The 24,481-nt window shown below is 33.3% G+C and overlaps 1 protein-coding gene across 1 annotated transcript; it reads left to right on the top strand.

The window, feature by feature from the left end:
* Positions 1–592: 592 nt before the first annotated feature.
* On the top strand, positions 593–1,192 carry LOC126886127 (uncharacterized). Its single transcript, XM_050652972.1, has one exon. The coding sequence runs from the start codon at positions 593–595 to the stop codon at positions 1,190–1,192; it is 600 nt and encodes a 199-aa protein (XP_050508929.1).
* Positions 1,193–24,481: the final 23,289 nt, after the last annotated feature.

Here is a 24,481-nt window from a genome sequence, read left to right as displayed (position 1 = left end):
ACTACCACATGTTGTTGTATTTCTTTTGACTCTTCAGGTTTATATCCTCCTAAGTAGTTGATGGTTCTGCGTCTTAATACTCTATTTCATCGTACAGTTCACCAAGAATAGCTGAAAGTCTGAAAATAACCACGCCCATGATGCGCATTCGTCATCCGACGGATCTCGCACTGAGCGTTCACTTAATATCTACCGTTTGTAACGTGAACAAGTCGGTACAGTCTGCGAAACATTTTTTGTAAGTACGAACCGCAAAGGAGAATCAATTTAAAATTTGCAAATTTTGTTTAAATCGAATCTGAAGGGAAAAGTTTTAAATAATCAGACACGGGAAGTGATAGCAAACGTGATTCATTTTATGATAAATGAAGCGAAAAACAATGAACCGTGTAGAGATTTGAAAAAAGTGCAGGAACGTGTGGTATTGACAACAGGTGTTAGTTTAAGCAGCGTTCAAAAAATTGCTCGGGAAATGCAATGAATTGAAGATGGCGAATATTCCTCATTTGTAACTCCAAACAAAAAGAGAAAAAAAAGCGCTTCAAAAACGTGCTTGGACGATTTTGATATAGGGCGTCTTCGACGTTATATAATGGATTTTTGTGTAACACAAAAACAAGTCCCAACTGTGAAACGCATACACAGAACATTTGCAGAGGAGTACACCTACTCGGGTTCCATAGAAAGCCTACGAACAGTAATTAGAAAGATGGAATTTCGTTGGCGAAAAACCAGAACTAATAGAAAATTATTAATGGAAAAGCCCAATATTCAACATCTTAGACTGAATTTCTTACGTAGTATGAAACGTTACAGGAACGCAAATCTCCCAGTTATATACATGGATGAAACATACGTCCATTCATCTCATACCTACCAAAAGAGCTGGTCTGATAGTTCAAACAAGGGCATACAAAAACCAGTATCTAAAGGACAGATGCTTGTGATAGTGCATGCTGGAGGTGAAAGTGGTTTTGTTAAAAACGCTTATCTGCGCTACAAACCTACTATAAAAACAGGAGATTATCATGATACAATGAACTACGACAATTACAAAAAGTGGCTTCAGGATAAACTGATACCAAATTTGCCCCCGAACAGCGTTTTAGTGATTGATAATGCACCGTATCACAACGTACAAACTGAGAAATGTCCAACTATGTCTTCCAGGAAAGCAGAAATGCAGCAGTAGCTGACAACGCGAAATATTTCCTTTACAGATGACATGTTGAAATTTGAATTATACGACATTATAAAATTACACAAACCTCTGTTTAAAACCTATGAAATTGACAAAATACTCGAGGATAAAGGACATTCAGTTTTACGGTTACCCAAGATATTATCCGGATTTGAATCCTATAGAGTTAGTATGGGCATGGGCTTCTATAAAGCAATATGTCGCTGAAAAAAATGTCAGTTTTGATTTTAAATTAGTGAAAAGTTTGTGTGGACTGAATAAAACGAAGACGACAAATGCTATGGAAATGGATACGAGAAAGGTTATAAATATCTCTTTTAACAAAAGGTACTGGTACAAAGACACCATATTTATGCTTCACCGGGGCCGAACATCTAATTTCTATTTAGTATTGCAATAGACGATTTTATTACTACTTTATTACCCTACTGCTTACGCCCTTTTTCTCCGAAACCTTTTGGTCAATATAATGGTAATATAAAGTATAAATAGTCAATATAAAAATATAATTTTTGGTTTATAATGCCATAATTTATAGCAACACAAGCGGTTTTTGTTGGACCTATTTTATTACATCTCACTTTGTAAAAAAATACTACAAATATACTGAAGAAAAGTAATGACAGTAATAATAATTGTGTACGGGACCTATTAGAAACTATTCAAACTTTACGTTTCTATATTTGTGTCTCCGATTGTACCTATATTTTAAAGTTCACCCGCGCGTACATGCTATCTTTTTCCTTCCGAGTGCGTTCTCACTTCATTGTTCGCGCAGGCAGTTAGAATTTCAGACTTTCAGCTATTCTTGGTGAACTGTAGCTTGTCCCTTAATTTTTCATTCCGTTGGTTTCTTAGCTCGTTAAAAATTTCGTACGCTTTGTCATCAATTTTTTCAAGTATCCTTTGTTTAGTGTCCCTTTCCGCTACTAATCTGCAAATGTTAGCAGCGTGTATTATGTTACGATTTTGGACTATTTGTGGCTTCTTCCTGTTAGTTTAGTTGGGTAATTGTACTCCTTCTTGTAGCACTTCAATCGCAACTGTTCCTAACTTTTGGACAGGACAATCCTGAACTTCTTGTTGACCAATTACAATGAGAGAAGGCATGTTATTGCCTTACTGTATCCAAATATGCCCATTTTATGAATGAGCCCTTCGTGACACACTCTGTCAATTACCTTCCTGACATGCATGAATGCAGTTATAGTTTATTTCATCTGGTTGAATCCCTCTGTCATGTATTCAGTCAACCGTAGCACTTAAAATTCGCTAGAGTTTTCAGTTCTGAATCCGAATTGTACTTCTGGTTTTAGTTCTATTGCTTCTGACTATTCCTGTTCTTCGCTAATAGATGACGCAATTTTCGGTACTATTATGAGAATATTGGTGGTCTTACGGTTTTATCCACTGAAAAGTATTTTTTGAATAGCGTGCGCTTGTGTTTAATTAGCATCATACAGTAAAAAAATTATTGAAAATATGAGTAATATTGAGCATGGATTTACTGAAAATATGATTGTGGCTCATTCTGGATTCTGGTACGGACTCATTACTTTGTTCACTATCAGATATAATATCTGAATAATCATCATCGAAGTTCAAGTTGACGAGGTTATAGCGCACCAAGTGAAGAATAATTTCATATTTAGAAAATAACGATGAATTTGTGTCTTCAGGGGAAACATCATTTTTAGAATATTTAGAAATGATTTTTTCAAGTTTCTAACATGATTCTTCAGATGCATTAAAAGAGACCGGTTGGAAATCCAAGAAAGCGCTGGGAAGACACAGTAAACAGCGACGCACAAGCCCTTTTAGGAGTCCGTGTATGGAGAAGAGCGGCCACAGACAAACAAGGGTGGTGGCAAAAAATAAAGGAGGCCAAGTCTCAATTTGGGCTGTAGTGCCGTAGAAGAAGAACATGATTCTGACACTGTTTTCTTATGGCTTATCTAATTTAAGTTATGTGTTTATGTGGGATTGAGCCACAATTATTATTGGTGTAACGAAAATTAAATTTTTAATTAACTCCGGAAATCGTTCTCAAAAAAAGATCAATCTTTTGATCGGAAAATGGAAGTGGAAATCGAAACGTCAAACATTAGTTGACAAATAAAAAATGTAATTTTCATTACACCAATAACTGTGGCTCAATGCCATATAGACATTATACTTAACTCAAGTTTTTAGTATCTTTTTTTCTTTTACATGTTTCTTTTAAATATTCAAAGAGTCCAGTACTCTTTATGGAGTTAATTAAAAAAAAAAGTAGGGATCTGTTTGTTGACTATGAAATATTATCACTCATCGAATAAATTCACCGAGCAGAGTATAATATAGGATACATAGGGATTACCATTGAAACAATTAAAAAAAAAACTCTTTGTTTACTTTATGTAAAGAAGCAAGTCCTGATGAGATTCTAGTATTTTATGATTCTAATGTGGATGGGATTAGGCCGTGAACCTACGCCTACGCTGGAAGATTACTTTAATAAAAATCTACTATATACTAATGACGTTGAATACGTGGGTATGTCAAGAATTATATTTGAAAACCTTCTCACGTGGGTATGTTAGGCATTAGATTTGAAAGTATTCTTTCTAATTTACACTTCTTTGTTTGATGGTTAAAAACTTTCAGAATATTTATATCCCTGACAAAATAACTGGTATTCACGAAACGATGATACCCTTTAGAAGCCGGTTAAGTTTTCGGCAATATATTCCAGAAAACCGCCACAAATATGAATTTAATCTAAAATCTACTAAACTCATAAAAAACTCTAAAAAAGTCGGAAAAAAAATGCGGCACTCATAATTTTTACACTAGCCTAAAGTACCCCGCACAAACCTTATGGAAATTAGGTCCCAGTGGATTTCGTTCATACTTTGGGAGAATACTCTTTGAAGCATCCCGATAAAAAGTTCCCATGGGCACAACTCAATCGTATGAAGGATTTTCAAGATATAGAGGCACAAACTCGGAAAATTATAAGATTTACTGGGTATTCCAATCCCCGGAGTTACTGGTTATCTGGGCAACAGTACACTGGGTAAGATGTAGAAGTTTGGATCAAGGAAAAGTACTAGTAGTCTAGGATTTTTTCCTGGCTATCCAAAGGCGACCTTTACTTTGACCTTGACCTTCAACGGACGCCATCTTCTAGAGTTTCGAGGGTTTTCGGCATTAAATTGATATAAACAGATTACTCATGTGTTTTTGGGATCGCTAAACACGAATATGCCATTAGAATTGACCTCCGGAGGATGTGGTGGGCAGGGCTACTGCAAGGGACGTCATCTTCTAGAGTTTCGATGGTTTTCGCCATTTAATTGCTGCAAATGAATTACTGGAGGGTTTTTTGAGGTCGCTAAACACGAATATGCCACCAGAACCGACTCACGGAGCACCTGGTTTCCAAGGTCAATGAAAGGGGCTCCTGGAGTTTCGAGGATCTTTGGTACTACATTAATGCAAACGGATTAGTTACAGGTTTTTGGAGTTGCTCAACACGAGTACGTGATCAGCACAGACACAGGAGCACCTGGTTTTCGACCTAAGACAGGTTATCTTCTGGAGTTTCGGAGAAATCAAATGGAGGAATCAAATGGATTACTGTTAAGTTCTTAACTCCAGAAGATAGCCTGTCTTAGGCCGGTGCCGCCCAAAATCCCGACAGCCAAAATCCCGACAGCCAAAATCCCGACAGCCAAAATCCCGACACGCCAAAATCCCGACATGCAACAATCCTTGCATAAGTAAAAATTCCGACTTTTGTTAATACTTTTAATACAAAATACTTTTGTTTAGTAACAAAATATAAAAAACAAGAAATAAATGTAATTATATGTTAAAAAGAAACTTATCAAACCTGTCGGGATTCTGGCCTGTCGGGATTCTGGCCTGTCGGGATTCTGGCCGTCGGGATTGTGGCTGTCGGGATTTTGGCTGTCGGAATTTTGGGGTAGACCCGTCTTAGGCACCAGGTGCTCCTGTGTTTGTGCTGATCACGCATTCGTGTTCAGCAACCCCAAAAACCTATAACTAATCCGTTTGCAATAATGTAGTACCAAAGACCCTCGAAACTCCAGGAGCACCTTTTATTGACCATGGAAACCAGGTGCTCGGGAGTTGGTTCTGGTGGTATATTCGTGTTTAGCGACCTCAAAAAACCCTCCAGTAATTCATTTGCATTAATTAAATGCCGAAAACCATCGAAACTCTAGAAGATGACGTCCCTTGCAATAGCCCTGGCCACCACATCCTCCGGAGGTCAATTCTGATGGCATATTCGTGTTTAGCGATCCCAAAAACACATGAGTAATCTTTTTATATAAATTTAATGCCGAAAACTCTCGAAACTCCAGAAGATGACGTCCGTTGAAGGTCAAGGTCAAAGTAAAGGTCGCCATTGGATTGCCAGGAAAAAATCCTAGACTACTAGTACTTTTCCTTGATCCAAACTTCTACATGTTGCCAGATAACCAGTAACTCAGGGAATTGGAATACCCAGTAAATCTTATAATTTTTCGAGTTTGTGCCTCTATCTTGAAAATCCTTCATACGATTGAGTTGTGCCCACGAGAACTTTTTATCAGGATGCTTGAAAGAGTATTATCCCAAAGTATGAACAAAATCCACTGGGACCTAATTTCCATACGGTTTGTGCGGGGTACTTTGCCACACAATTAATCGACCCTCATACTCAGTTACTAAGATCACTGTAACACTCAGAGCAAAAAGGAAACAATCCGACTCCTGAAACAAAAGGCAAACTCAAAAAGTTCTTGTGGACAAGAGAGTAATTTCTGAAAGACAGCAAAAGAAGTGGAAGACCGTATGGTATGAACCATTTCAAGAGAGTCTTGCCGAGCATTTTAGTGAACAGTTTTTACGCAGTGACTATTTTTTTTCTATACACAATTATTGTCAAATAAAAAAGTAAACATGTTCGTTTCAAAGATAGTGCATATACTTTTCAGACAATAATTTTGTTACAAACCGTGTGTACCTTTTTCACACGATTATAATCTGTTTTGTAACTCCTCAAAAAAATAATTTAACAAAAAATTACAACCTCAGATCTATGAAATTTATAAAATCTCTGCCCAGTTTGAGTATATAATATTTTGTGACTATACATAATGCATGAGACAGCTCGTGTTTAAAAAAATTTAGTGGACACACAGAGTTGTTAAATTGTATAAGTATAATGTAAAATGCTACAACACTGCTTCTAAAGTCGAAATAATGTAAAAATTGTGACTAGTTTTAAATTTTACATTTTATTTACTTTTCACTTCTACCAGTTTTCCTGATTTCAGAACCTGTCTGGTCCCTAATAATTTTAATTAAATTTAAATGAATAAACATTTTCAATTTCACAGCCGCATTATATTTTAGTTCAATCAGAGAGCGCGGCAATTACCCCTACCGGTTTCAAGACTTATTAGTCTTTCATCAGGAGGCACATATGCAGCTCTCTCTGACTGAACCAGAATAATCCCCGGCGTGCAGTCACGAATTGCAACGAACGAAATGGCAGGGATGCCCTAGCGACATCTGCTAAAAAAAGTTTAATTTTTTAATCAAAGAGCACATAAAATAATATTGAAAATACTATTTTATATCCTACTAGATTAAAAATATTGGGACCATTCTCTGGTTACACCTCCATGGCTTCGAAAAATGCAAGCCAAAACGGATGCTGAGAAAAGGAAGATGAGGGACTTTTACAATATATCCATACGGGGATCCATTCTTGTTGAAACTTTACCGGGCTGAGCAGATAGGACACGAATTATAAATTGTAAAATTCCCTCATCTTCGTTTTCTCAGCATCTGTTTTGGCATGCATTTTTAGAAGCCTCGTAGGTGTAACCAGAGAATGGTCCCTATATATACAGTGCTAGTCAAAAGTCCGTACCCCCCTCGTATCTTTTGATCGGTTATACCTATAATAGTGAAATTTGGAGAGAGGAAATAAACGGACGTAAGCTTCTTAACTAGTCATGAGAGGTGACGTAATAGTGACAGATGACGTTACAGAGCCACTGTGACCGATAATTTTAAATGGGACCTTATGGCAAGTGATACCTCGTTTGAAAGGTATTCAAAATACCTATTCAGTCATACTAATTTTTTTGGGTTTAAGTTGATTTTGATTTTGGTGAATATATTAAATAAATATAATATTGTAGTTTCGCATTTAATTAATAAAAATTCAAATGTCCGCCTATGGTTTTTTTTTGTCAAAAAAGTTGACTTTTTCAATTCTCTAGTAGTTTTTATGTCAACGTAAACCTTTTTGACAAGTAATCATAGGCGGAATTTTTAATTTTTATTAATTAAATGCGAAACTACAATTTTATATTTATTTATTTATTTATTTATTTATTTATTAAAATTAGCTTAAATTCAAACAAAATTAGTATGACTGAATAGGTATTTTCAATACCTTTCAAACGAGATATCACTTGCCATAAGGTCTCATTTAAAATTATCTGTCACAGTGGCGCTGTAAAGTCATCTGTCACTATTACGTCACTTGTCATGACTAGTTAAGAAGCTTACGTCCGTTTATTTCCTCCCTCCAAATTTCACTATTATAGGTATAACCGTTAAAAAGATACCAGGGGGGGTACGGACTTTTGACTAGCACTGTATATAATATCGGTTTACAACGTTCTTCGACGTCTTCCGATTTCCAATCTCCATCTCGTTCTGTCATTCCATAGATCGTCCTCGAGTTCTCTGTCCCTGATTTCTCTATCAACTCCTTCTCTCCAACTTCTTCTAGGTCTTCCTGGTCTGCGCCTTCCTCTTGGTTGCCATTCGAGGATTTGTCTTGGTATTCTATTTTCCGGCATTCTCCTTACGTGTCCGTACCAGCTGAGTTGTTTCGTCCTGATGTCGTCAACAATAGTATGTGTAACCCCCATGATTTCTCGGACTCTCTCGTTTGTTATTCTGTCGCGTCTAGTTTAGGTCTCGCGTGTAGGTTTAGTCTCATAGAGAATGGTCCCAATGTGTTTAATCTGGTAGGATATAAAATAGTATTTTCAATATTATTTTATGTGCTATTTATTACTATTAGATTAAAAACTTAAACTTTTTTTATTTTATTTGTTTATATAAATTAGGTAGATTTTACAATCAGTACATTATTTAATAGTTTTTATATGTATGTATTTGTTTCATGGATTAAAAAAATCTGATATCAGTACAGTTCTGTTAGATTTTCAATGTAAATATGTACAAGAAATCTCGACTGCAGCATGTAGATTTACGAAATTGTCTATGGTAGTGACTAAGCAAGCAGAAACAATATTTACCAACTGCGGATACGAATATGTATGTAAATTTGATTATCTGTAACATTCAGTTATAGCAGATATTATACATTATTTTATCTACAGACATTGCATGTATTTCTATTGCAAGGTCTCTCTAAATATCCGTTCAGATTTTATCTAGGGTACAAATGTAAAATCAATAATTGAATTTTATACATGTTTGTATACAAAATGGGATTCTGAAACTATTTCAATTACTATTTGTATTTAGAATAAACCACAATTTTAGAATAAGTTGATCAAAAAAAATATTTTTAATTAAAAAAATAATTTAAAACAAGAACAGAATAGCAAACAGAATCATGAACAATTTGCAACATGAATAATTTGATTTCAGAATATTTTTTGACGAACCGTCAAAATTAAATAAAAAATGTATTTATAATTTGTAAATAGGTCAAATATGTAAATACAATAGTATACATATTATTCAAGGAGCATGTAATAGCCATTACATGCAAGTAGAATACTATACTTTTTCTACGACCTTTTTTAATTTAATTAGTAAACAAATATAATAATCAACTACTTGAGATTAAAATTATAATTTAAAAAATATCTTTGTTTACCAATAGTACCTACACGGCTGAATAATTGTTTGCTTACAATTAGCAATGCTGTCCTAATTATGCATTGTAAAAAATACACCACGCAATGGTCTATTCAAGTTATATTCATTTCCGAAATACACTCACCGGCAGAGAAAACGGGCACCCCAAAAAATGGGTCATTTTTAATGTCTTGTATTTCCTAAACCTGATGTCCGATTTAAGTAATTTTTTAATATGTTATAGCCTTATTCTTTATCAATATCGCTGTAATAATATATTGTTGCTAGACAGGTACATTGTCATTGTATACAGGGTGTACGAATCAAACTGTGTTTTTTTCTCAAACTTTGGAACACCCTGTGGAATGTTCTAGCTTTTATAAAATACTAAAATTAAAACCCAACTATAGCCACAGATTTTCTTAACATTCTGTTTTTTTATTCATTCGCTTATGTTGGATTATAAAAAAGTTAGCCACTTTAACAACTACCCCTGTTTTTCGTCAATACAGGGTGTTTTTCAATAAGTACGGCAAGCTTTAAGGGGTAATTCTGCATGATAAAATAATGACAGTTTGCTTTATAAACTTATGCCCGCAAATACTTCGTTTCTGAGATAGGGGATGTTGAAATTGTTCTTACAAACTGACGATTTATTTATTGCTCTAAAACGGTTTGTGATATGCATATGAAATTTGGTAGATTTTAAGAGCTAGTTATTGCGCATTTTTTGGCATACAATTGAGAATTTTATATTCACCATTGGCGTGCATACGGGATATATCTAAAATATTTATACCCGTATGCACGCCAATGGTGAATATAAAATTCTTAATTGTATGCCAAAAAATGCGCAATAGCTACCTCTTAAAATCTACCAAATTTCATTTGCATATCACAAACCGTTTTAGAGAAATAAATAAATCGTCAGTTTGTAAGAACAATTTCAACACCCCCTATCTCGGAAAGGAAGCATTTGCGGGCATACGTTTATAAAGCAAACTGTCATTATTTTATCATGCAGAATTACCCCTTAAAGTTTGCCGTACTTATTTAAAAACACCCTGTATTAACGAAAAACAGGGGTAGTTGTTAAAGTGCTTAACTTTTTTATTATCCAACATAAGCGAATGAATCAAAAAACAGAATGTTAAGAAAACCTGAGGCTATAGTTTGGTTATAATTTCAGTATTTTATAAAAGCTAGAACATTCCACAGGGTGTTCCAAAGTTTGAGAAAAAAACACAGTTTGATTCGTACACCATGTATACAATGACAATGTACCTGTCTAGCAACAATATTATTACAGCGATATTGATAAAGAATAAGGCTATAACATATTAAAAAAATTGCTTAAATCGGACATCAGGTTTAGGAAATACAAGACATTAAAAATGACCCATTTTTTGGGGTGCCCGTTTTCTCTGCCGGTGAGTGTATATAAGTACAAATTTGTACCTACTGCTTTTGTAATAAATAGGAAATGGCTATTATTGGTGGACGTATTTTATAAAGCTATAATGTACATTTATATTTAACTATATATAATATAATAATATATATTTATAATATATTTAAAATATATAACACAATAAAACTTTATAAAATAAACACAATATAAGTTTTAAATTCCAATAAACACTGCAAATACGCTAATGTCACTGTAATTGAAGCTGATAACCGTCAAAATTCAAAAATACTAAACAAGGTATTAAAGTAAAAAATATACTGACCCATTCTTAAAGTAAAAAATCATTTAAACATTTTTTGAAGTTAATTTTTGATATATGACAATTTCAATAATTATTGTGTTAAATAAACAAGTAAGTAATTTTATTTACAATTTATGTAAGACTAATATTAAAAGTGACATTCGCCACTTGAACCTAACTTCAGTTCAGCCCGTGAGTAATAACCCGTGAGTAATGAACTATTACTCAAGGGGAAAGTAATGGGTGTTATTATCTATTCAAAAATAATGAATAATGAGCATGTTATTAAACGGTCGTAGAAAAAAACGTATTTATGGTAGTATATAAACAGGCAAGGCGAAAAGCTCGGGTTCTTCTTGTATAATAACTTTCATGAGACACCCCAAAAGTGGTCCAATTGATTTGAACAATAAACATCAACTTTTGCGGCTTGAACAATTTTTATTAAAGTTTGTTTAGCAGTAAATGGTTGACTTCAATTAGTGCGGTCGTAAATATTATTAAATTTATCTGACTTGGCCCATTGTTGAGACTGGTCCGGAGCGATAAGCAAACGTTACTTCCGGACCGGTCTTAACAATGGGCCAAGTCAGATAAATTTAATAATATTTACGACTGCGCTAATTAAAGTCAACCATTTACTGCTAAACAAACTTTACGTATGCGTTTTGATCAGTATGAACAAAATATGGTGATTTTTAGGACTCAAAATTACAAGTAAGGAATATTAAAACAATTCGAAGTTTTATTTCCTGAGAAATAAACACTTCTCGTGGGACCAGATTATGGTTACGTCCGTATTCGTGGTTTCTATTACTTGTCTATTTATCAAGGCAAAATTCCAACGAAATCTTGGTTCCTATATTCAAATAGGAAAAAACTAATATAAAATAAAATTGAGAGACATCTTATACATATTTCAATTCGTTCAGAGACAGAAGGTTGGCAATCATCATTGCTATTCTAACTTTTGACACTACGGCCCGAAAGAGTTCAGTTGAGCTGCATCCAAACCATTCTCTGAGAGTTCTCAGTCAGGACATTTTTCTTCTACCTATGCTGCGACTTCCTTGAATCTTTCCCTGTGTTATTAATTTTAGGAGTTCATATCTGTCACCACGTGTTATATGATCCAAGTATTGCAGTTTTCTTATTTTGATGGAATCCAGTATCTCCCTGCTGTTCTCTATTCTTCTTAGTACTTCGTCATTGGTTATTTTGTCTGTCCATGAGATTCTCAGCATTCTTCGATATGTCCACATTTCAAATAGTCCATGTGGTGAGACCGCTCCCGTCTGGAAAAATTTCTGATTCTGATTTCTTTGTGGATTCCTATTCAAAAATGTCCCCTTTAAACAAATATGAAGGGTGCCGGGCGGAATTTTTGGGCAGAAATTGTTTAAACAATTTTATTAAACAAATACAAAAGATCACGTTTTTCTGCTCTGAAATATATATTTTTAGGTTTGTTGGGTCATTCTAAACAAGAAAGGTATCTCGTAATTTTTCTAAAAAATTTATAGTTTTCGAGGTATAAGTGATTTAAAATCTGAAAAATGCGAAAATACGCATTTTTGAGGCTTAAAAACTCATATTTAAATTAGAATTTTTGAGGTTACCAGATACTTAATTTGAAGGTTAAACATTCAACTTTAAGATTCTGAAGAGTGGTCGCGTCTAACTTTAATTTATACCGTTGCTTTTTTAATTGTTATATGTTTATCCGATTTTTTTGCCGGTGCCGCTCGCTCTATTTTAAAAATCTCCTATTTTCCTCCGAAAAATATTTTTTCTAGATTCTTTGGGATATTTTATTTTAAATAAAATAAGTTTCTTGACATTTTTCTCAAAAGTTAATAGTCTTAAAGTTATAACCGATTTATAAACCGAAAATACGTTTTTTGTCATTTTTCGGATTTTAAATCGCTTATAACTTTAAAACTATTAACTTTTGAGAAAAATGTCAAGAAACTTATTTTATTTAGAATATCCCAAAGAATCTAGAAAAAATATTTTTCGGAGGAAAATAGGAGTTTTTTGAAATAGAACGCGCCGCACCGGCAAAAAAATCGGATAACCATGCATATATACCAATTAAAAAACAACGGTATAAATTAAAGTTAGACGCGATCACTCTTCAGAATCTTGAAGCTGAATGTTTAACCTTCACATTAAGTATCTGGCAACCTCAAAAATACTAATTTAAGTATGAGTTTTTAAGCCTCAAAAATGCGTATTTTCGCATTTTTCAGATTTTAAATCGCTTATAACTCAAAAACTATCAATTTTTGAGAAAAATTACAAGATACCTTTCTTGTTTAGAATGACCAAAAAAACCTAAAAATATATATTTCAGAGCAAAAAACGTGATCTTTTGTATTTGTTTAAAAAAATTGTTTAAACAATTTCTGCCAAAAATTCCGCCCGGCACCCTTCAGATTTGTTTAAAGGGGACATTTTTGAATAGGAATCCACAAAGAAACCGAATCAGAAATTTTTTCAGACGGGAGCGGTCTCAACACATGGACTAAAATGCTTCCAATCTATTGAGACATTGTTTGGTAAGAGTCCGTGTCTCCACAACTCCACACCATACAAAAGAACAGAAAATATATAACACTTTAGTACTCTTTTTCTAAGATTTAGGCTGAGGTCTCGACTACATAATATTTGTCTCATATTATTGAATGCACTTCTAGCCTTTTCTATTCTAATTCCGATTTCTTTGATATACGCTGTGAGCTCGTACGTAGAGGGGATATTTACAAATTCGCGAACGCCAGTAGTGACAAGTGTGTAAACCTTTACCGGAATTTTGACATAAATGTCAAAGTGATTAATTTAAAATTAAAATTAAAAACATTAATTATAAAAAATATTAGTTGGTCAAAGCTGTGGTATATATTTTTACCTTAAATATGCTTACATTTTAAATACTGAATTTAAGTTTTTTTTAATGTTCTATTAATCTATTAATCCATTAATCTTAGCGCCATCTACACGATAATTGTGAAAGTATCCGAAGTAAGAAATTCATATTTTGTCAATAGAACGTCAAAATGATTAGCAAAATCTTAAAAAAATCGATTACAACTTAATTACTTTTTTGCGTTGTAAATATTAAGCGATAACAATTAAATAATAAATTTAAAAATTACCGGTGAAAGTTGAATAGTAGTCCGCTAGGAGCGACACCAGCGAAGCTCACAGCGTATAATCGTTTATTTCATTAATGTTTGTCCCTAAATAGTTAATTCTGAACTCGCTCTATCGTCTTATTATTTACGTGTAGATTGATGTTTCTAATATTTTTCTTTGATTTAACCATGAATTTTGTTTTCTTTATGTTTAGTGACAGACCAAATTCTTTACTCGTTGATCTCGTAGATCTGTAATATTTTCTGCTATTAGTATTGTGTCATCAGCGTATCTAATTTTACATAGGGTAGGCTATTTATTTTTATGCCTGCTACTTTATCCTCTAATGCTTTTTTGAATAGTTCCTCGGAGTATGCATTAAACAGTGATGGCGACAAGACACAGCCTATCACTTCTTTTGACTGTTATTTTATTAGTGTTAAAATTATTTATTCTTATGACAGCTTCTTGTTCATAATACAGATTATTTATTATTCTTATATCCCGTGTGTTGATGTTCTTTGTTCTAAGTAGTTTTATTAACCGATTATGTTTCACCGTATCCAATGCCTTGTTATAATCTAGGAAGCAGACATAGATGTCCTGGTTTACATCCAAACATCTCTGTATTAGCGCATTTACTGCAAATAATGCTTCTCTGGTTCCTTGAGCATTTCTAAATCTGAACTGAGTTTGTCCAATATCTTGTTCTAACTTTTTAAATATTCTACCATGAATAATCTTTAGAAATACTTTTAATATGTGGCACATTATACTGTTGGTACGGTGTTCGCAACATTGTCTGGCGTTTCTCTTGGTGTAATCACGAATGTTGATAGAAGCCATTCGTTAGGTAATATACCTGTTTTGTATATGATATTTAATAATTCGACAATTACATGTATATTGCAGTCGGCTGTAGGTTGCAATATTTCTGTCGGTATTTCGTCCGATCCTACAGATTTCCCAGTTCTCGTTTCTTTAATGGTGTGCTTTACTTCACTTTCTGTTATTTCTGGTCCAGGCTCTTCAACGAAATATTCATTAAGTATCTATTGTGATCCAGAGAAGACCATTAAACCCATTACGTACATTTCATCCTTATTATGGATCATCGGAGGTGTACCTATATAGGGTTACCTCTGGAGGTAACTTATATTTCAATTCGTTCAGACAGCACCATTAATGCCCTTACGTACGTTTCCCCCTCATTAGGGGTCATCGGAGGTTACCTCTGGAGGCAAAAGGAGTGGGTTCAAATTAATGAGTCTTATTTTTTAATCACATAAAACGTAAAAAGATTTAAAAAATTAAATTATGGGAATGATGGCATTTTGTCTGTCTTAACGGGGGCTACTCATTATAATATTGTATCCATATTATCAAGCATATTCCACGAAGAGGGCATGTCAACTGCATCTAAAGCAAGTTACTTAAATATCGTACTTAAGTTACCCAAATCATAATTGGTGGATTATAATAATTGATAATTACAAAACAAAGACGTAACCAAACTTTACATTCATATTATGTCAAACGATAAATGTCACCCCTTTCTAACGACCCGTAGAAATAAGCAATTCCATGGCCTCCTTGCGTTTTTTTAATTACTTAATCTTAATATTAAATGATAATACTAATAATAATATTATGTATTCGAAATAGCCTTGAAGCGTGAATTTGAAAGTGTACTCTGTATACTGCAAATTTTATAAAAATTTCAGTTAGTTATTTAGTTAATTCCTCTTTGTATAAAATTGTTCTATATTTATATTTGTCTGAATATTTAGTGCACAATTATTATTAAACTGAGTTTTTTTACAGGTATGTTACTGCTGTGATATTTAATTAAAGTCAAATGTCGGGTGAGTAAAATCAATAACACTTTTTATAAAAACATATTATTTAAGCTTCCCTTGTTTTTAAACATTTTAATTTTTTAGACTTTGAACTGTGAATTTTTTAAATATTTTGTCTAGACTCTAGAACTCTAGATAAATAATATAGTTGATTTTTAAGAGCGTTGTGAAGGTTATTAAATAATTTTTGAGTTTCTTATCGCATTTTCGGTTGATTAATTCTTCAATTATTTAACAAAATTCTTGTCACTTTTCTGCTTTTTTATATTAATTTACGAACATGGCAAAAAAGGAGGATGCGTATTGTATTGACTTTTATTTAGTAATAGTTTTATTTTTTTGGCATAAATTGACATGTCTATATTATTAAATGTTTATTTAATATAATTTAAACTCACTTACAGTAGGAAAAATGAAAGAATACCCATGAACGAACATATAAAACACGCTGTATTTTCCTGTCACCGTGTCACACAAAAAATTGGCCAGCGCAAGTGCATGTAATAATTATTGTTACATGTACTTGCACTGGACAATTTTCTTTGTGACACGGTGACAGGAAAATACAGCGTGTTTTATATGTTCGTTCATGGGTATTCTTTCATTTTTCCGACTGTAAATATTTTGTATCTTACATAAGGGAGCTCGATTGCTGGCAAGTCTCTCATACTCATCTCAAATACTCATATTTATGCACCTTGGTTTAAAACTTTATTCAATCTTACTTTACAAATAATTTCCTACATGCTGTCTTCTTTCTATTATTTCGTACTTTCTATAATAATACCTATTTTAAGCCATTTTTAACCCGCAAGTTGTAATATAGAGATTATAATAATTATGGTAGGGGAGCCCAAGCGGGGATTTTTGCAGTTACTCGATCGAGTCAGATTATCATATGGGGAGAAACTTGGTACCCTGCAGATGTACCTTTACCATATATTGGCTCTTAACACAGGGGCGTTCGTTAAGGGGGCGCGAAAAAAAATATATCCTTAAAAATACTCGAAATTGTCAGATTAAGATAAGGTAAGTTAAGTAAGGAAATGGGCGAGTCAAAAAGTTTCACAAAAAAAGCGAATATTTCGCGAAATGAACGTCAGATCGAAAAACTAAAAACTATATGTGTTCAATACTTTTCAAAAATCTATCGAATGTTACCAAACAAGACAAATTTAAAATTTTAAATACAAATCCCGCGATATTTCGCAAAATAAACATCAGATCGGAAAACTGCAAAATACACTTATTCAATATTTTTGAAAAATCTATCGAATGTTATCAAACACGACCCCCGCCGGAGGTTGGGTGGGGGTTGGTTTAAAATCTTAAATAGGAGCGCCAAATTTTTGTTGCAGATTTGGATTCTTTACGTAAAAATAAGCAACTTTTATTCGAACATTTTTTCGAATTATGGATAGATGGTGCTATAATTGAAAAAAAACGATTGTTGGAAATGGAAAATTGAATTAAAAAATGGAAAGTCTCCACTAAAAGGAAAATTATACTTAACTTTTTTTGGTTTTAGGACCTACTAATCACAACCCAATAGGTCCGCAAAGCGCTCGAGTGACTTCAAATTTAGCATACTTTCCTCCCCTACTATTATAATTATACAATAAAATAATCTAGGACACAAATTGATGGTAAAAATTAGTATGTTTCATATCATTATGGCAACCATCTGACTTATAGATCTAACATATATTCATTATCAAGTCAGTTTCATATTATTCACTATTATTTGGCCTTCTGATAACGGTTTATCAAAATCTTGGTTGGTATATAATGATTTGTACTTTTTACATGAGATAGATGTACGTTTCGCCAAAGTAAATTATGAGACGCTTTTTTTTTCTTCATTCATTCTTCGTAATTTTTTTAAGTTCTCGATGGATTGGTAGCTGTTATTCTCAGATAGATATTGTTGATGTATGCTCTGGAAAGTTGACATTTTTGCCTCAACAATTTTATAACTAATTATCAATTGGTGAAGCAGTCCTTTACCAAAATCCTCTTTAGATGCGATTTTTCGTCTCTTTTTAAAGTCTTAAAGGTTTTGTCCTGTTAATTTTCGCTGCCTGAAGCAAATCACATTACCTATTACCTCATTAATCTATAGTTAATTTTGATTTAAACTCCATTCTTGGTATTCTTTCTTTTAATAGGTACTTCATTTCTACACAGACTGTACAAGATTCTTTTAAGGTTCATACCAATTCATTCTTTCAGTGCGTCAATAATTTTGACGTCATATAGGATTTTAAGACTGTTGCGAATCATTGCATGACATTAGTTAAATCTGACAGTTATCAGCGTATTTATAAATATCAATATTTATACAAATATTTGCCAGAATATTAATATTTAAAATATTCTAATGAAAGAATAAATAAATATAAAATAAAATGTCACTAGGCGTTGTCCGAACATACCAAGAAGAATTACAATTGTCATTTTAGCCGTTGACATTGTGAAAGTACTGTCACGATCTATTACTTTTGTGTCAAATTATCTTTATGCGCATCATTGATTGGTTATCTATTTAGAGTACATATTATAATCGCCAAATAAATTTTATATCTATAGGTATAAGTCACTTTAATATGCCGAATTTAGTCACTTTAATATCGTCACCCTTCAACGAATACACAATTTTCTAAGTTCTATGTATAATAATCACGGGTGTACGTTTTTTCCTGTCATTTCCAACTTAATGCGTTAAGCCTGAGTTTCCTCGAAAGCGGCACCGACACACTGCGACCGTAACACTGAGATGAATTACGTCAGATTACGGTGAAAAATTTAAGGTTCTTCACTGCGGCAATGGAATGTGCAAACTCAGCAAGCGGTGACTTCCAACGCATCCTTGGAAACCACTGCTATTATTTTGCGTGGTACAGTTTTTTATGACGTCATTCATCGCAGTGTTACGGTCGCAGTTTGTCGGTGCTGCTTTCGAGAAAACCGAGGCTTTAGAGAGAATGCGTTCAATAATCTATAATGCACTGAAAGAAGGGTTTGGCGTGAACTAGAAGTAAAAATCAAATTTAACTATAGTCCAGGGCTCTCTGTTTTGAGATGGACGTTGAGAGGTGACTCAAATTTTTTTGCCGATATTGCTTAAAAATACCACAAATAATAATATTTGAGTTATCCTCCCACTCAAAATGGTCCGGAACATTGTTTAAATAATCAAAATGTCAAAATATGAAGGAAAAATTCGATTTTTTTATTGGTTTTTTGAATATAACTTTAAAACTGTTCATTTCTGAGAAAAGTTGTACTGACATAAAAGTTGCGTAATTAAATTTACTATAATATAGGATTGGTTAAAAATATAAAAAATAGTCACCCTTGTTGCAAAATAGCAACATGTACTTGCGAAGAAAACCATACAAAAACAAGTATTCGCATTTTACGTTTTTCAACCATTTATGCTACACTTAGGACCTTCATTATTAGGACCATCATTAGGACCTTCATATTTTACCCAGAAAAACTTTATGATATAGTAAAACAACACTGTAAATTTCATTAAGATCGGTTTAATAAATTTTGCAAAATAAATTTTGAAATCCAGCTTTCGCAAAAAAAATTCATTTTTTAAAAATGTTGCAGGACTGAAAATAAAGCATATAGTAAGTTGAATTTTTTTTTGCTTATAGAAGTGTACTGTACATTTCATTTGCAATTTGCAAAATTAAAATCGATTAATTACCACGCGGCGTCAGGAAATTTTTTAAATAAACATTAATTTTTGGTGCTGCGTGCAGGACAGCGGTGTTCGATTCACACAAGTTGATTTCTATCAAAATTTCTTCTAATCTTTATTTAATATATTATTTTCTTACTCTATATTTTGTTGTATTTTAATATTTTAATTCCACAAAAATCAAACTAATTTTATTATTGTTTTTGAAATATTGTTTAAACAATTGCATATGTTTAAAAATAATAAACTTTTATTCTCTAAGTTAAAATATATGAGCAAAGAAAGTTTTTGCTAAAAAAAGTGTTACTTCAAAGGATAGAGTATGTGTTTTTATTTTGCAATAAACAAATTTATTTATTTATATCGAAATGTAATAAAAATTAAAATGTATCAATCATTATCAAAGGTCATTGAAATGCCCAATCAGAGCAAAATATCCGTTGTCCGCGCGTAGCACCAATAATTAATATTTATTTAAAAAAATTCCTGACGCCGTGGCAGTTAATCGATTTTAATTTTGCAAATTGCAAATAAAAGGTACAGTACACTTCTATACGCAAAAAAATTTCAACTTGCTATCTGCTTTATTTTCAGTCCTGTAACAATTTAAAAAAACGATTTTTTTTTGCGAATGCTGGATTGCAAAATTTATTTTGCAAAATCTATTGAACCGATCTTAATGAAATTTACAGTATTGTTTTAATGTATCATAAAGTTTTTCTGGGTGAAATATGAAGGTCCTAAGTGTGGCATAAATGGTTGAAAAAACGTAAAATGCGAATACTTGTTTTTGTATAGTTTTTTCGCAATTAGTGCTATTTTGCAACAAAGGTGACTATTTTTTAAATTTTTAACCAGTTCTATATTGTAGGAAATTTAATTATGCAACTTTTATGTCAGTACAACTTTTCTCGGAAATGAATACTTTTAAAGTTATAATCAAAAAACAAAGAAAAAAATCGAATTTTTCCTTCATTTTTTGACATTTTAATTATTTAAACAATGTTCCGGCCCTTTTTGATAGGGAGGATAACTCAAATATTATTATTTGAGTTATTTCCAAGCAATTTCTGCAAAAAAATTTGAGTCACCTCTCAACGTCCAAATGTACTAATATTTTTACAGATCCGCCCTGGTCTACTAATAAAGTTCGAAATTGCTTCTCACTATTTTCTATTAGTAAGTATGCATATATAATGCGTTCCCAAATCGATATTTTCAGACGCTTTTCTATATTTGACAAATTGTACGGATAGTTTGCCAAAAATTACAGATTGCCAAGAAAATATTACAGCAATTATAACGTAATTCATCCTAATTAGAAACAAATTAAGCAAAGCTAAACTAATTATTAAACATACCCTAGCGCCGATGTAAACTTTAATCACAACTACTATGCTCTAATCTAAAGATTAAATTAAACAAGTTGGGGAAAACCTCCAAGCTAAATAAAACGTATCCAGAACTTCTCAAAATTTTCGAAATACGAGAAAATCTTCATCTTCTTTTTTTTTCTGTTTTTTCAATGTGCTTCTAAATAGTAAGTTGTCGTTCCATCGTTTTCGTGGTCTTCCCACTGATCGTCTTCTTATTGGGGAACCGTCTCTCGCTGTCCTGACATTTGGCTTATGTGGTCATTCTATTCTTCTGTTTCTTATCCAGTTATTAATGTTATACACCTTGCATCTTCGTCGTATATCTGTACTTATAGCTCTGTCCCATAGAGTCTTACCATCGATTTTTCGAAGGGTTTTCATCTCCGTTGTTTCGAGCAATCTTTTTGTCCTCTATGTGTCGGGTCGTGTTTCTGCCGCATATGTCATTATTGGTCTGATGACTGTTTTGTAAATTCTACCTTTCATTTCTTTTCCGATATTTGTGTTTCCCCATATTGTGTCATTCAGGCAACCTGCGACTCTGTTTGCTCTATTCACTTGATCTTCCCCTTCTGTTTCGAGCCTTCCGTAGCTAGATAGTGTGATGCCTTAAACTCCATCACTTGTTCTATTATCTGACCTTTCAGCTCCAATTTACATCTTATTGGATCTGCTGTTATAACCATGCATTTTGTCTTTTGTGAGGAAATTAACATGTTAAATTTTCTGGCGACTATCTTGAATTGGGTGCAGCATACGTGTAGCAGTGTAAATCATCTTCACTTTGAGAGATTAATATTGCATCGTCCGAATAGCAGATTATTTTAAGTTGTTTTTCTCCCATTTGGTATCCTTTTTTAGTTCTTACTTTTTTTATTATTTCGTCCATGATCAGGTTGAACAATAAAGGACTCAAGGAATCCCCCTGTCTTATCCCATTGCCGGCTTCAATTGGGTCAGTTAATTCATCTTCCGCACTTTTACTTTTATTGTGTTGTTCTGGTAGATGTTTTCGATCGTTTTAATTATTCCTAGAGGTGCCTCTCTCGATTATAACAAATGAATAACGTCCTTTAATGTGACTATGTGACCCTGTCAAATGATTTCTTAAGGTCCACGAAACATAAATATGCCGGTTTGTTGTATTCCAACGATTTCTCTTGAACTTGCCTCATTATAAATATAGCGTCAGTGCATGACCTTCCCGACCTAAAACCTTGTTGTTCTTCTGCTAATGTTATAATTTCATTCAATTTGTTTCTTATCACTTTGGTTGTTAATTCTAATATTGTGTTTGAGAAAACATGTAGTGACGTAAATAAACAAATTATTTGAAACTGCAATTGACAGCAAAAAATAGATGAACATTAAAAATTCACTTAGATTTGAGTGAATAAAGTAGAAACATAACTACCTGAAATATGTAAAATGAACAGCCAAACAAGGAATGATTAAAGCAGCAAGGTTATATTCCCAAAAAGTCCGGAAAATCAAACGATCGAGGGAATCCGGTAATTGGTACTGAACATGGATAAACTATCTGAAAACATTTGAAGTATTACTACCACACAGATTAAAAATGGCTTGCTGGACCACCGCCGTAGAAGCTGTGAAGACGGATCCATGACATAGAGTGACTATAAATTGGATGAAGATGGTGCAAAATTGGACTAAGTGCAAAAGTATGTGAGAGGCCTGTGTTCAGCAGTGGATGTTGGAGGCTGGATGATGACAACCATAACAGATGTATTGATCTCTATATACAAAAATACATATTAATTTCAAGTAAATTGCCATGTCGTTTTTCTTAAAGTGCGATTTCCTCAATGTTGGTTGATTACTACAATTACAAACTCTTCTTTGTTTTCAGCTGTTCTTATTAGCTATTCGAAATTTAGCTCCGTCCACTGTTGGATGTTTCTTAGCCACGATAGTCTTTTCCTTCCTAGTCAGCTCTTTCACTCGATCTTCCTTTCACTATCAGTTGAGCATATTGGTTTTTTTTTATGTAATTATGTTTATTTACTATCTACATCATTAAAAGAGTATTAAGTAAATTTGTTCCATGTTTTTGGGCATGAAGAAGAGACTTCCAATGATGTCTCATCTTATTCTATTTATATTAAAGTTTTAAAACAGGTCCGGAGGCCAGGTTCTATCTAGTCTCCTTGTGACAGGGCCATTATGGAATAATTCCCTTACTAACTCATTGTCATGGTGAATGGTACGCCCGTTTTGTGATTCCGAGGCTCGATGGATTTCTTCTCTGATGAAAGGTATATTTAAGTCTTCGTGAAGTGTTTGATTAGTTACATACCATGGTGCATCCACTATTGATCTTAGAACTTTAGACTGAAATCTTTGGATGATATTCAGTGATGTTGACTTTGCACAGCCTCAGAGGTGTAGTCCGTAGTACCAAATAGGTTTGAGTATTGCTTTGTACAGAAGAATTTTGTTTTGGATGTTGAGTTTTGATCTGCGTCCAAGGAGCCAATACATTTGAAGACATTTTAAGTCTAGTTGTCTTTTTTTAGTCTGTATATGTTTTTTCCAAGTAAGACGTTGGTCAAGATGGAGGCCAAGGTATTTAGCGTCTGTTACTGTTGGTATTCGTACATTTTCCATTCTTACAGGTGGGCATGTGTTGTGGCGGTTTGTAAACGTCATTTGAGATGATTTTGTTTTATTTACTTTTGTTCGCCATTTTGTGTACCATTCACTGAGTATGTCCAGATGGTGTTGCAGGTCTTGTGAGGCTTGTATGTGATCTTCATTTACCATATTGATATTGATAGCATATTGGTACTTATTATTTCTCAGTATGTGGCCTAGGTATGATGTTTTTCTAACTTTCACTGTGTTAAAGTTCTCTGTCGCGTATCCTATGCAGCCTTCAACTTTAACCCTCAACTTCTTCGTTTGACTTATGCGATGTCCATGAAATTTTGAGGATTCTCCGGTATGGTAGATCCACATTTCAAAGGCCTCAAATTTATTTAAACTTGATGTGTTAATGGTCCACGTCTCAACTGTATAGAGAAGAGTCGATCAGACGTAGCATTTTGTTAAACGGAGTCGAATTTCGGGTTTTATTTCAGAATCACATAGCAGTCTTTTGATGTTTTCGAAAGAATTTCTGCTATTTTCTAGTCTCGATCTTATTGCTAGATCGGGACTTAGGCTGCTATCGATCCCACATCCCAGGTACTTAAATTTATTAGCCTGTTCTAAAATGTGCCCATTTATTGTGCAAGGCTGAGGTACATTTTGATTTTTTCGGATTGACATCACCTTGGTTTTCTTAATGTTTATTTTCATGTCAAGTTGCTCACAAGCCGAGGTGCTCCTGTCGATGAGTCGTTGTAGACCCAAGTTGGAATCCGCAATCCACTTCGCAATCATAAGCAGAAATCTCACGACGAGGTTGAAGTGCGTGTTGATGCGAGCTTCAAGTGTTTAAAAATTTAGACGTCGGCAAAGAGAGATATAATATACAGTCCCTGGTCATATTATTATGACCACCTACGAATTTTTACAAAAATAAACAACTACTTCACAGGTACATT

This window comes from Diabrotica virgifera, chromosome 6 (assembly GCF_917563875.1).
Source record: "Diabrotica virgifera virgifera chromosome 6, PGI_DIABVI_V3a".
Taxonomy (NCBI): Eukaryota; Metazoa; Arthropoda; class Insecta; order Coleoptera; family Chrysomelidae; genus Diabrotica; species Diabrotica virgifera.
The sequence above is the reverse complement of the archived record's forward strand: the minus strand, read 5'-3'. Positions and strand labels throughout refer to the sequence as shown.